At 38.3% G+C, this 14130-nt stretch overlaps 1 protein-coding gene across 17 annotated transcripts in view; it reads left to right on the plus strand.

Annotated features, from left to right (window-relative positions):
- Positions 1–12006, plus strand: part of TCF12 (transcription factor 12) — a 356100-nt gene extending 344094 nt beyond the window's left edge. For 9 of the 17 annotated variants that reach the window (XM_076004399.1, XM_076004398.1, XM_076004403.1 and 6 more), the window contains 2 exons: positions 6333–6486; positions 9652–11561. In XM_076004399.1, coding sequence (XP_075860514.1) covers positions 6333–6475 — 143 coding nt within the window. In that variant the 3' untranslated portion in view covers positions 6476–6486; positions 9652–11561. Of the gene's footprint in view, positions 1–6332; positions 6487–9651 lie in introns of all 17 variants that reach the window. The other 8 variants (XM_012783051.3, XM_076004401.1, XM_076004400.1 and 5 more) reach the window with 1 other exon arrangement.
- The last annotated feature ends 2124 nt before the right edge of the window (positions 12007–14130 follow it).

A 14130-nucleotide genomic window follows, 5' to 3' on the forward strand; every position in this document is an offset into this window, starting at 1 on the left:
AAAGAGGCTGATTGTTGCCCACTTGTTTATGGCAGGAGCAGTGATTTCTTGAGCCTAATGATACCTCCTGTCACTTTACCAAAGGTTTTTTTCTTTAATTGTGTCTGATACCCTTTGTCTCTCTGAAGGCAGCAAGGGACTGGTGTTCAGCGGTCTAAGTGTATTCATTGTCCTCTTCTTTAGCTCAGGATATTTTCTGCCCTGACTCCACCAGCTATTTGTTGTTAATGCCATTGCCTCCATCTGTGCTGTGGAAGTCTTACTGTCCTGGTCAACAGAGGTGCCAGAATTTATTCTAGGATAGCACCTTTCCCTCCCACAGTGCATTAAAACCAGAATACCAAAGTCATTTGTGTGGTTTGTTTTTTTGTTTGTTTATTTGCTTTTTGAGATAGAGTCTCGCTTTGTTGCCCAGGCTAGAGTGAGTGCCCTGGCGTCAGCCTAGCTCACAGCAACCTCAAACCCCTGGGCTCAAGCAATCCTGCTACCTCAGCCTCCCGAGTAGCTGGGGCTACAGGCACGCGCCACCATGCCCGGCTAATTTTTTCTATATATGTTAGTTGGCCAATTAATCTCTTTCTCTTTATAGTAGAGACGGGGTCTCGCTCTTGCTGAGGCTGGTTTTGAACTCCTGACCTCGAGCAATCCGCCCACCTTGGCCTCCCAGAGTGCTAGGATTACAGGCATGAGCCACCATGCCCAGCCTCATTTGTGTTTTTAAAAACTCTTTTTTTAAAGAGCAGAGATACCTACTCTCAGATCCAAGCCATCAAAATGAGAAATACTTCTATGTTTGAAAAAAGTTATAAACTCTACCATGCCCAGGTGGACCTTATTCATTTGTAACATTGGACTTTGCAGTGGTCCCTACATAAAACCTGAGTCTAAGGGCTAATTAGCATCTGAGCTCATTCAGCTCCCTTCTCAATTTCTGGTCACTATTATGGGTACTGACTTTTTCACACATTTCTGGAAAGCTCCGTCTAAGTAGTCTTTGATTAGAGTTTGAACAAACTTCAAATACACTAGACTGTAACTTTATTAGGGAGTGCTTTGATATTCAGAAAAGCCTACTTTCTCCCACCTTCAGATTCTGACCTTAAAGCCCAGAACCTTTATTTTATGACTTTACATGAAAACCCTGGTGTCCATGTAAGACTCCTTGAAAGTCTAATGGCTGTCTGTCAAACAGGGTTTAGAATCCTTCATGCAGCCCACAATACCTATACTTTGTCTTTAGGAGCACCTTCAGTGTTTAATATAACCACTGTCCTTTCCTATACATTATCTCCAGCAGTTTTGTGTTATTTTGGTAACCTGTTCACTTTTGAAAGCCTCTTCATCCCTAAAAAGACTATCCCCAGCAGTCCCTGAGCCCAGCAGTTTCTGTAAAGGACATACGTTCTGTTTACATTGTCTACTTTGGGCATCCTCTGGACTCTCTGGCTCCACTTCCAGTTTGGCATGGTGCTCCAAGACTGTTTCTGACTAGCCACAACCTTTCACAATTCCTGGATGAGTCATTATACCAGGATGCAACCAGACACAGGTCTAGCAATGCATTCTGGAGAAGAGCAGGAAGAGTGGCTTCTCTTCCAAGCCTCAGATTGTACCCAAGCACTTTTTGTGCCCGTCGCCCCACATATCAAACCCTATCTGGTTCCTGCCACTGCCAGTTTAAGCCTTTCCATTATCATGACTACAATTTCTGTTCCCCAACAGATATCACATATTACCTTCAAGTTTGTACTCAGCCATACTTAAGATTCAATTTGTAGTTAAACAAATTCTTTGACAGGTCAGCTCAGTCGGCTCACTGCTCTTCTGATGATAATTTAGGGACAAGAGAACTATTAGATTTTTAGGTTCCTGGTCTCTAAGCGAGTTTGAAGATGCATATGCTAGGACAGTGGTTCTCAAATCTGGCTGGCCCCAGAATCACCTGACCCTTTTCTCAAATACATTTTCAAAACTCACTTCCAGGAGATTCCATTGCAATAAGAAGGTCAAACATGGTAGACTTAGCATATGCATTTGCAACAATCCACTCTTTTTTGGATCCCCACTGAAATAAATAAATAAATGGTATTAACCCATACGGACAGACGTGAGAGAAGACAATAAATAGCAAATCAAAGAGCGAAAAATGCATATGGAATGAAAAGTAGTGTAGTATTGATAACTGACTTTTTTCTAAGTACCAAAGAATATATATCTCAAGATTGGTAGGATCTAATCTTGTGCTAAGTATCATTTTAAAATGACAAGAACCTAAAGTACATCATCATGAAATTTCAGAGCATCAGAGTTAAAAAGAATGTTCTAAAACTTCCGGAGACAAAATTTGAATAGCTCATAGAAAAAGGAACAAGAGTCAGAATCATCAGAGTTCTGGACAGTAGTGCTGGATTCCAGGGGATAGTGGAGCAGTGCCTTCAAAATTCTGAGCAAAACAGTTTGCAATCTAGAATTTTCTATACCTAGCCAGATAATTAATCAAAAGGTGAAAATAGGCTGGGCGTGGTGGCTCACGCCTGTAATCCTAGCACTCTGGGAGGCCGAGGCAGGCGGATTGCTCAAGGTCAGGAGTTCAAAACCAGCCTGAGCAAGACCCTGTCTCTACTATAAAAATAGAAAGAAATTAATTGGCCAACTAATATATATATATAAAATTAGCCGGGCATGGTGGCGCATGCCTGTAGTCCCAGCTACTCGGGAGGCTGAGGCAGTAGGATTGCTTGAGCCCAGGAGTTTGAGGTTGCTGTGAGCTAGGCTGACGCCAGGGCACTCACTCTAGCCTGGGCAACAAAGCGAGACTCTGTCTCAAAAAAAAAAAAAAAAACAACAAAAAAAAAAAAAAAGGTGAAAATAGGATTAAAATATTTCAAATATGCAAAAACTTTAAAATTTTGCTTTCTACATACACTTTTTCTTTCTTCTTCTTTGAGACAGAGTCTCAGTCAGTTGCCCAGGTGAGAGTGCAGTGATATCATCATAGCTCACTATTAGATTCCTGGGCTCAAGCAGTCCTCTCACCTCAGCCTCCTGGGTAGCTGCAACTACCAGTGTGCACCACCACAACCAGCTCATGTATACTTTTCCAGAAAGCATCTGGAACATACACATCAGCCAAATAAGGACATAATCAACTAAAACAAATATTATCCAGAAAACCAAGGCTCTAACACAGGAAAGTAGCAAAAAGAAATCCCATGACAAGAGCTACTAGGCCTAGAAAGCAACTAGTCCTTCGAGAAAAGAAGACTATTAGCTGCAGAAGAAAGATTTCCAGGGAAAGAAAATGGGTTCAAATGATGATACAATGTGTTTGAGATTTTAGGAAAATATACTGATAAGCATTTGTTAGATCTGTTGGAGCTTTTGGTGCAGGGGAGGATGGGATTAACATTACTAACAAATGAAAAAACAAGATGACTATTAACTAACTATAAGAAAAACAGTTGTATCAGCAAGGAAACAATCACTAAAATTCTTGACTCAGCAAGTATTTCCATATAATCATAATAACATAAATATTTACCTAGTCATAGTAATGTAGGAAGTGACTTTTCTCAAACTTGAGTTAGCCAGAAATTCTGCTATAAACAGTTGAGAAAATGGTATTATAAGAGAGCCAAGTCTTCAATTATGTAACAAGTCAATAGATTTCCTCTAATAGAAATGTGAGAAGACAAACACTTCCCATGCCCTGCAGGTAATGTCTAACTTCTACTTACTTCTACATCAGACCTTTCTGGCCACTTAGCACATTTACCATGGGGTGCTCACATACACCCAGAGGTATCAAAGAGCAGCGCTAGCCTTTGCCTTTTTTGGATGAAAGCTATATTTCTTTCATGTTTCCTAGAGCCCACTGAAATAGCATGGTTCTTCTAGCCCTAAGTGTTCTTTGTCTGTCTGACTATAGGAATCTGCAAGATCTTGCCTGACTTGTTGAGTTTTTGGTTCTGGTCCTTTACAGCTATTCTTATCATGCCTCCTAGATCTTGTGACAGAGTCATGGTTAGCTAAAAGCGATGTTCCATTATAAGAGAAACGTGAGCCTTTTTCAATTGGAAAACATTCATATCTCACTTTCTCCTTTTTAGATTTTACATGTTCATTTATGCCCTCTTCTCAGTCTCTCTGGTCATTGTATGAGACTGTTGCCTCCACAGGAGAGGGCCATGACATCTGATGAAAGACAGACTCTTCCTATTAGTCAGAGGTACTACTTAACTGGTTATTAAGAAAACAGCTAGGCTGGGCGCGGTGGCTCACGCCTGTAATCCTAGCACTCTGGGAGGCCGAGGCGGGCGATTGCTCGAGGTCAGGAGTTCAAAACCAGCCTCAGCAAGAGCGAGACCCCCGTCTCTACTATAAAGAGAAAGAAATTAATTGGCCAACTAACATATATAGAAAAAATTAAACGGGCATGGTGGTGCGTGCCTGTAGCCCCAGCTACTCGAGAGGCTGAGGCAGAAGGATTGCTTGAGCCCAGGAGTTTGAGGTTGCTGTGAGCTAGGCTGACGCCACGGCACTCACTCTAGCCTGGGCAACAAAGCGAGACTCTGTCTCAAAAAAAAAAAAAACACAGCTCTTAGTAATTTTTACATAATGGTGAACATGCTATTTTCTCCTGCTAGGTATCCTAATAAATTAAGAGTGTATCTTTCTTCCTTCATTAATCCTCCTCATAGTTGTATAGGCTTAATGTCTTTTCCTAAATGCAGCAGTTTAAAAAATTAGAACTCTAAAATGAAATTTTTTTTTTTTCTTTTTTTTGAGACAGAGTCTCACTTTGTTGCCCAGGCTAGAGTGAGTGCCGTGGCGTCAGCCTAGCTCACAGCAACCTCAAACTCCTGGGCTCAAGCGATCCTCCTGTCTCAGCCTCCCAAGTAGCTGGGACTACAGGCATGCACCACCATGCCCGGCTAATTTTTTCTATATATATTAGTTGGCCAATTAGTTTCTTTCTATTTATAGTAGAGACGGGGTCTCGCTCTTGCTCAGGCTGGTTTCGAACTCCTGACCTCGAGCAATCCGCCCGCCTCGGCCTCCCAGAGAGCTAGGATTACAGACGTGAGCCACCGCGCCCGGCCTAAAATGAAATTTTTTTATTGTGCATCAGTGATTATCATTAGAGTCAGCTGAGTTTAGCATAATAACGTCCATTGTCTACTTTTTAAAAACTTAGATGTGAACTTATAAATGTGTATGGAAATATATACATTCAAATAGAGGTTTACTTTACTTATAAGAAGAAACAGGAAAAGCTGTGCTATGATATATTCAGGTAGACCATCATTTCAAGAAATTCTAACAGTGTAACAAATCACAACTTCTACCAATATTATTTTCATTACAGAATTTAAATTTTAAACCATTTATGTTATATTCATTATATATACATGGCATTTTAAATCAGTTTATAAAAATACATGTAACAATTTTAGTCTATGCTGTATGTTATGATCAGAAACAAAGAACTATACCAGAAGCTGTCATGGACTGAATATCTTATGTTTAAAACTCATTTAAAGAAAACGTAACAGGAATAGTAGTTCCTAAGTGTATTTGGGTTCAGTGGGTCTTTGATACATAAATTTCCTTTCTCTTGATTTCTCATAGTAATACCCAATTCTTTAATAACCTCTTTTGAATGGGATCATGTTGCAGGTCCTATCTAGTCGCCTTTGCTGTCTTATATAAGAAGCAATAGAAAAGGCTTTTATCATCTGCTTAATAACACTTTCACCAATAGAAAGAACAAGTCAGTCTTGTTCTACATATATATCAAGTAGAAAGGCAAGATGTACACTAGCTATCTCTCACCCTTGAAATGGCACATTTCCTATAGAGGAGTAGCTGAGGTTATCTCTTATCATTTTCTGAACTGGTAACATACTAGATAAAGCACAGATGTCTCTCTTCAGGTACTTAGAGAATGTCAGCATTCAGTCAGTGTACCATGTCCTGGGACACTGAGGAGACTTGGTAGACTGATAACACTTGATAAAATGTTTGAGTGAAGAGTAGGATGTTGGTTCAGATCAAATCAAACCCTAGAAGGCTAAATCATAAGCAGAAAATGAAGAAAACACTAACTGGTCACTAAGTATAAGTCCAGAGGCTCATTTAATGCTGAGGTTTTATATGAGCACATCGTTCTTGCCTCTATGTGATGGTACCTACTCTAGGAGTGAAATTACAGAGAGATTGCTAATCCCCACAGAATAAAAAATCACAGGAATTTGTTTAGCTTAAGACCTAATAGTCCCTGATTCATAACTTATGACCTTAATGATAAAAATTCTCTCCTCCTGTTTTAGAGAGGAACCTTAACCCCAAAGCAGCCTGCCTTAAGAGAAGGGAAGAAGAAAAAGTTTCTGCCGTATCGGCAGAGCCGCCAACCACACTGCCAGGAACCCATCCTGGGCTCAGTGAAACTACCAACCCTATGGGTCATATGTAAACATCAGCCAGGTAAGTATGGGTTTGAGAAGCTTTACAAGGAAAATCACTTTAACATTCATCTTAAATAGGACTGGAACCTTTGAACAGAATTCTCTGGTGGGCACTGGTCATTGTAAAGTTCACGTGTAATTTGGAATCCAACAGTTTGCCATTCTATTGTCTAATCAGACTTAGAGAGCCAGTGTTATTTTATACCAAATGACTGTTTTCTTCAAAGTGTGACAGTGTCCTGTGATTTTGGTTCTTCTGTTCTGAATCATCATGTGTACTCTGTCTTTCACACAAATATCTCTGATCTAAGAAGAAAATAGTGCAGTGTCTCATTGATCAGTAAATACTTTTGCTACCACTCATGCTCCTCATTCCTGTATTCAGAAATGTTTTACATCCACCAGTTCTCTGCTAACCATCTAGCTCTTTGTCATGAAGACTTTATACATGAAAGGATTACTGCTTAGATCATTTGGATCAATAATGCAAGTTTTTTATATGCAGCTTCCTCCCTCCCTTGTAAGCACATCAGTTAACACCCTCTAAAATCTATTAATATTAATGAATGTAAAGCTGTTATATATGATAGAGCCAGAAAGCCCTTTTGTTTGGTGGAATTTAACTTGTTAAAAGACTATTCTTTTTATCTTCTTTTTCATGGACTAAACATAATTCATCCTCTTGTGATTTTTTTTTTTAACAAAATGACAAAAGCAATATAAGGTTGTTGCCCAAGAAGTAGTAGATAATTTGGACCATCTTTTTTTTTAACTTGTATACATTCATATTGTAATCTAAGTTGTAAAATTAATATTTAGATAGACGAAATTAATATAGACTGTAATTAAATAGTTGGGGCAATAGCGTTTTATCTAGTAGCATGGATTAAGAATAGAACTGGTAACTTCATTTTTATAATCTGCCTTGAGTGGGTACAGATTAAAAGTAGTAAATAAAGGCAGATGACTGGGAGGTGTGCAGCAGAAAAAAATATTAAGTACAATGTCATTTGGTCAGCTTTGTGGCTATCTCATTTTGAGATGAAAATCTGGAATTTGATAGAATATTTAATAAATGAGGCCGGGTGTGGTGGCTCACGCCTGTAATCATAGCACTCTGGGAGGCCGAGGCGGGCAGATTGCTCGAGGTTGGGAGTTCGAAATCAGCCTGAGCGAGACCCTGTCTCTACTAAAAAAAAAAAAAAGAAAGAAATTAATTGACCAACTAAAAATATATATGCAAAAAATTAGCCGGGCATGGAAGTGCCTGCCTGTAGTCCCAGCTACTTGGGAGGCTTGAGGCTGATCCTCAAGGAGGGTCGCTTAAGCCCAGGAGTTTGAGGTTGCTGTGAGCTAGGCTGATGCCACAGCACTCACTCTAGCCTAGGCAACAAAGTGAGACTCTGTCTCAAAAAAATAAATTAATAAATTAATTAAATAAAATTAATAAATAATGAATGAATGAATGACAAACCTTAGTAACTCACCTTTTACCTTTTCCTGAAGGATTTAGTTCCTACCACCACTACATGTCTCTCCACAGGTCAAACTAGACCACAACCGAAGATTTCACTTGGGGAAAAAGGGAAGAAGAGTTAATGTAATTAACCCATGTCACCCACAAAAAATACCCAGCAGTCTAACAGATTATACATGTTAAAGGGACTTTAGGCAAGAGCTAATTTACAGATCCTCTAAAACCCACACCATTGTTTCATAGTCTGCAGAAAATACAGACTACCATAAAAATATATATATATTTTTGTTTCAAACATAAACTTCAAAGTTTTAAAATAAAAACATGCCACTATTTCTCAGTGCAGAAGTGACTTTCTAAATTGATAGATCATTTCAAAGAAGAGTGATGGGAGGTAACTTTTTATGCTCAGGTCCTTGACAACTATTAATACCAAGCTATGAAAAACAGAACTTAATATTCAGCTCTCAACTTATCTTAGAACCTGTGCCTTGTTTTTCTCATCTCTCTCTCTCTGTCTCTCATTTATTATACCCATTTCTACTTTTCTTCTTCCAAGTCTCTAGCTTTTTCTCTCTCAGCTCTATGTCTCCCTGCCTCACATCTGTCTTCTGTTTCTTTCCTGTGCTTTTGCTACTATTGTTTTTCATACTGCTTTCATAGCTCTACTCTTAATCTCGTTCCATAATGTGGAAATTGCCCCATTTGGTTAAAATTAAATTCTGAGCATTCTCAGCATCAAAAAAGGATCAAGAATTTTTTTAAAAAAATTTAATTCGTCAAAATTATGAGACTTGTATTTAATGCACTTTGTTCCATAGATTTTATAGGTTAATGTTTTTCATCTTAGAATATGTTAAGATTGCTAATTTCATAAAGGTAGTTATCTGTTTTCACTGATAATTTTCAGTTCTTTATAGAACTGAATAGCAGATTAAAAGCAGCAAGAGCATTGGCAGTAGGAAAACTGCTACTAAGAAATGACCACAGAATGACTAGCTGTAAAAGTACTGGAATTTGACTTTATGTAATATAAGGCCACGTAGCTTTGTATATCTTAGTTTTCTATCCCTAAGAGGATCACTTTATTACTGAACAATACTGTAGTTATTATTTATTAAAGAAGTGAAAGATTATGATTCTTCCTAAAACTATTTCTATTAAAAATGGTTAAAATGGAAAATTTTACAGTAAAATTAACTTAATAAATTCATTGAACAAACACTTATTGAGGACCAACTATGGACCAGGAACTGAGACCAGTATGAAAATTAATACAAAGTAGTCCCTGACTCGAGACACTTCCAGGTCAGATGTAAACTATTAACACAGTATGGTTGGCTGGATGCAGCAGTAAACATGTTAGCCTTGTCTTGTTACTGATGAGTAGACCCTCAGAGCTCAGGTATTGCCAGTTTGAGTGTTGCAAAATTAAGGTTTGCATAATTGCCACAGCTGTCATATCCTATAGCTTGTGATTCTATAATCAGATGATCTCCTTTAGCAATCTAACCACACACATCAAGTAAAACCATTTTAATTATACCCTAAAGGAAACAAGCTCATTTATAAGTCACTTAGACTACTAATTTAGTGCAAACTTGGGTATAGATGAAGAATGCCAACTTGTTTTATTGGGGGGGTGTTTATTTTTATCAATTATGTACTAACTGATAGTGTTCTCTCCCTTGGCTCTCCCTGCCACAGTTCCAGAGTTATCAGTAGGCTAGATAGAAGGTGACCTCTCCTCATAAGGACTTGGACAACTCAGATTTTCTGAAGACACAAACCTGACAGGAGGGAGAAGAAAAAACAAAACACTTGAAGCAAGAAATTCAAATGTAATCCTACGATCAAAGCAACTGGTCAACACTTCCGTCAGAAGTGAAGATAGGAAGCTCATCAGATAGGACGTCAGCCCATGAGATGTTTGCAGCATATCACTTTGTTGCAAGCAATATGTCGCTTCTGCACAATCAGAGACTGTCTCGATCTCTCCACTCACCGTGGAAGTTGCCTTGTGCCTAAACTGAATTGACAAATGCATTGTAACTACAAATTTTATTTATTGTTATGGAACTGTAAGGTCTACATATAAAGGGAAAAAGTATAATGTGGAAAGCTGATCTACACTCAGCTGATGCCAGCATTCATTAAAGCTGTTCACGTGCAGAGAACAAAGCAGTGACAACCATTGGCCCTTAGCATTCCCGGCATACCTGTTAGTGTCTTAAAAAGGAAGGGAAAAGTCTTTTGTTGCCCTCTCCTATCCTTTTGCCATATGAATAGTTTTTTCCATGAAATAGGAAAATATTACTTGGGATAGCATTTCTCTTGTTCTCATTTTTTCATTCATTTTTTTTTCTCTTTGTGGGTGTTATATTTGATCTCTGAATCAGAATAGTTTATGGTCACAGTCCAGAATCCTCCATGTAGCCCTGTGTGCTTTGCACACTCACCTTACAGTGGTAAGCAGAGACCATCTGTGACCATAGCCTAGCTAAGATTTTAAAAGGGGAAATTTTGTTCCCTAGGTTTTCCCCCAAATAAACATTGCTTTATTTCTAATAATAACCAAGACTTTTCAAGCTTCTAGGTCTCATAGTAAAGCTTGTAATAGCAAGGAGTGTAAATTACAAGGGAAGAATCTACTTTTTAGAAATTGCTTTGTTTTCCAAGCAGTAAGTACTACATATAGTACTTGTAAAGTGTTAGCTGTAAGTAAGCACAAAATACATTTAAAATACAAAGACGATTTTTCAGGCTGTAATTATGGTGAACATAACAAAATCCAGTAGTCACCAAGGCAGGTAGTATAATAAATGAACACACCACTCTGAGGCTAATTACCTAATGGAATACAAGAGCAATGGTCACCTGTGTTTCCTTATCCTAGCCTTTATTTCTCTGTCATTTGGATGGCTGGTCAATGGGGAGGAATTCAGTGGGTGATTTAATCAACTGCAAACCATCTGCCCCTGTCCCAAAATGATGAGCCAGATTAGCATTAAACCAGTACTTGTCAGCCCATCTTAATATTGTGCATTAAGGTACCCTCTGTCTCTAATCCTTAGGAGTTGTTTTTTAATAATCACTTTGAACTTCCATGAAATCTGTCTTCCACCACAACAACCCTGGGAGAGAAAAACATACTAAACAAGGTTATCTTGGATTAATAATTCCTTATAGCCAATATCAACAATGGCAATCACACAGAAGAAAGGACCCAAATCACTATGTAACTTAAAGATTTCTGTTAATTTGAAAGAACAAAAACAATTAAGACAGAACTTCTGATCCTCTAATCAGGATGATTCCTAACAAATCAGTCGTTTGTGAACTTAGTGGACTTTTTGGTTGCTTTAATTTGCATATATTCTCCAGTTACATCAGACTCTGTGGCCTTGTTCTTCATTTCAGTGTTAATCAGCTAAACAGAAGTTGTTGCTTATGATGTGTGAGTGAACATATGCCACTGCCTGGCCTTTTTTCTTCAGAGCTTGTTGTCTTTTTCGCTATATTAGACTTTGCAGTATGCCCAGAAGCTTTCCTTCATAAAATAGAAAGAAAAAAACATTTGGCTTATTTTTCACTGTAGCTAGTCTTTTATACAATAATCTTGTAAGAAAATTTCTTGAATTCTAAATATTACTCTTTCTAGATTTTTGAAATCAAAAAGTTTTCAGTAAAAAGTTTCTTACTTTATTTTATTATATTAGGTAGTAAAAATGTAGGGTTATTTACCATAACCTGTTCATTAATATCAGAAATTTACAATAGCATTTTAAGACCATAGTAGGATTCTAGCATACCGTGTAGTACCTATGGAGTATTGTAAGAGCTAATTGTCCGAGATGAATTGCTTCTCATCTTGTTCTCCAGTTTCCATTGTTGGTTTATTGCAGATTTGTATCCTGTGTCAAATTCAAGGTATTATTGATAAACCTTTTCAACCAGCAGCAAGAAGTTCAAATTTTTTTTCTGTCACTGTAACAGAAAACACAATATGTATATAACATTTATGTAGCAATAAATGTGCCATCTTTTTTTTAACATAGTAAATTAGTGAGTTTTTTACATTCCTCTTTCTCAAAGAATATTGTATTTTGTTTTCTTTTCTTCATCTCATTCCTCCTGGAAACGTTCACACTACTTTTCATATCCACATTACCTACATTATCTGGGAAACCCTTCAGGACAGAATCAGGCTGTAGGACTAAATTGGTAATCTAGTCCGTACCTTCTCCAGGTTGTGCATTTCTCCTCTTGCCCTCTCTACTGATAGTGGCCTTTTAACCTTTTTCTTAGAGGTTGACCAAACAGCAACTCGTAGTTAAAGAAAATGTACTCATTTGCAGATCTAGAGAAACAACAAAGATGGAAAAAGACTTATGAGGCTTTTAAGTTATTCTTCAAAGCACTTTCAACCTATTCCATGTCCCTTTTTTCTCTCTCTCTCTCTCACACACACAGGCACATGAAAACCCAGTCTTATAATCAGGGAATAGTAGTATTTACTGTTTAAAAGTTAAAAGATTAAATGTTTTGCTTTCATCCCAGTTTTCACCACCACAAAGAAAAGCATAGTGATTACTCATGAGGACTTCATGTCAAGCAAGAACCTAACACAAAAGTGGACATACTTTTTCTGACAGTGCAGTGACTTTTTGTAGAGCCTGTGTGTAAGAAACCCTTGGGCATTATCACATCCACTTGGGATCCTGGCTTCTCTTGGTGAATTATGAAATCCACTGTTCACATTGGGGCCTAACAGATCATTTTATTTCTTGTGGGATTTGGTGAAAACTATGAACATTTTTAGTTTGATTGTATACAAAATGATAAACTAAATAAAAAGCTCCATCTAAGAACATATATAATGTTAGAGGCGAAATGAAATCTAGAGACCATCTAGTCAATCATTGCATTCAAATATTTATAAAAACAGACCCAGAGAGGTAGTATGTGTCCAAGAGCATATAATTAGTAACAGACCAAGACATTTAAAACTTTTCCTACAAAACCTCCCCACCTTTACTTTCCCTTTTTTTTCCTTTACAAATTTCTAGGCCAGTTCTATTCAATGGCTTCATTTTTTTCTGTATTTGTTTTCTTTCATGTTTCTCTCCTCTAGTTCATATATTTTTTTCTTCCTTAGAAACTCAGATTTTAAATATGCATTACATGGTGTGGGTGTGCATGTGAGACAGAGAGTGAGTTAAAGGTTAAAGAGTGTTGGCTTTGGCATCAAACAGTTCTCCATTCAAATCCAAGCTCAACATCTAATTAACTTCATTTCCTTATCTGAAAAATGGAGATACGTATTAGAATTGTGTAAGTATTGAATGAAACAATGTATGGAAAGCTCTTATCATGGTTCCTGTCACATAATAACTACTCAATAAATGATAAATATTTTTTAAATAAATAGTATTATAACCAGCTCCCAGGATGATTCCTCTTCAGCCATCCTGTCAGAGGTAAATGGTAAAATAAACCCCCAGAAGATGTCAACCCATCTTTGCAGGAGTCCACATTCTTTTGCGGCCATCCAATGGAACACTGCATTTCTTTTCAGTGCCCTCCCTTGGCTACATGTCAGGAGGGTTTTTAAAAACCTTCACATTTCACAAGAGTGAGCTGGTAGGCTTTGCCCAGTCACTTGTGTGTGTTGGCAGCTGTATCCATTTGGGTTCTCAGGGAGCAGATGCCAAGATGAAGTTAGAAGTGCAAAGGATTTATTGGAGGAGGTACCTGTGGAAAACAAAGGGGAGAGGAATCTGGAGTAGGCAGGGATGGCCTTCAGACCACCATGCAGGTCTGACATCTGTAAAGAAGTGGGGAAGGGAGGGGTAGGTAGGGAGAGCCTCAGACTGCCGTGTAGTTCTGAGAAAGGCCTGTCATGGTTAGTGTCCTGTCGTGGTTAGTTGTTGACTGGGAGCGACCTGGGGAGCCCAGGGCCCCTGTTTGAACACCACAGCAGAGGTGCTGCAGCTGGGGGCCAACACTAAATACACTTCCCCAACACGCTGCCCTTGAAGAGAGACCTCAGAGGCGTACTTCATCCACTTCGTACAAAACTGACAAAACGAAAGGGTCTTCTGAAGTCGGTGGGACTGTCGCTGCCCTCGACAGGCTGATAAATGTCCCAGAAATTGCAGTTCTTTCTCCCCTGGCGTTGCACAG

This window comes from Microcebus murinus, chromosome 6, assembly GCF_040939455.1.
Source record: "Microcebus murinus isolate Inina chromosome 6, M.murinus_Inina_mat1.0, whole genome shotgun sequence".
In the NCBI taxonomy this organism is placed as follows: domain Eukaryota; kingdom Metazoa; phylum Chordata; class Mammalia; order Primates; family Cheirogaleidae; genus Microcebus; species Microcebus murinus.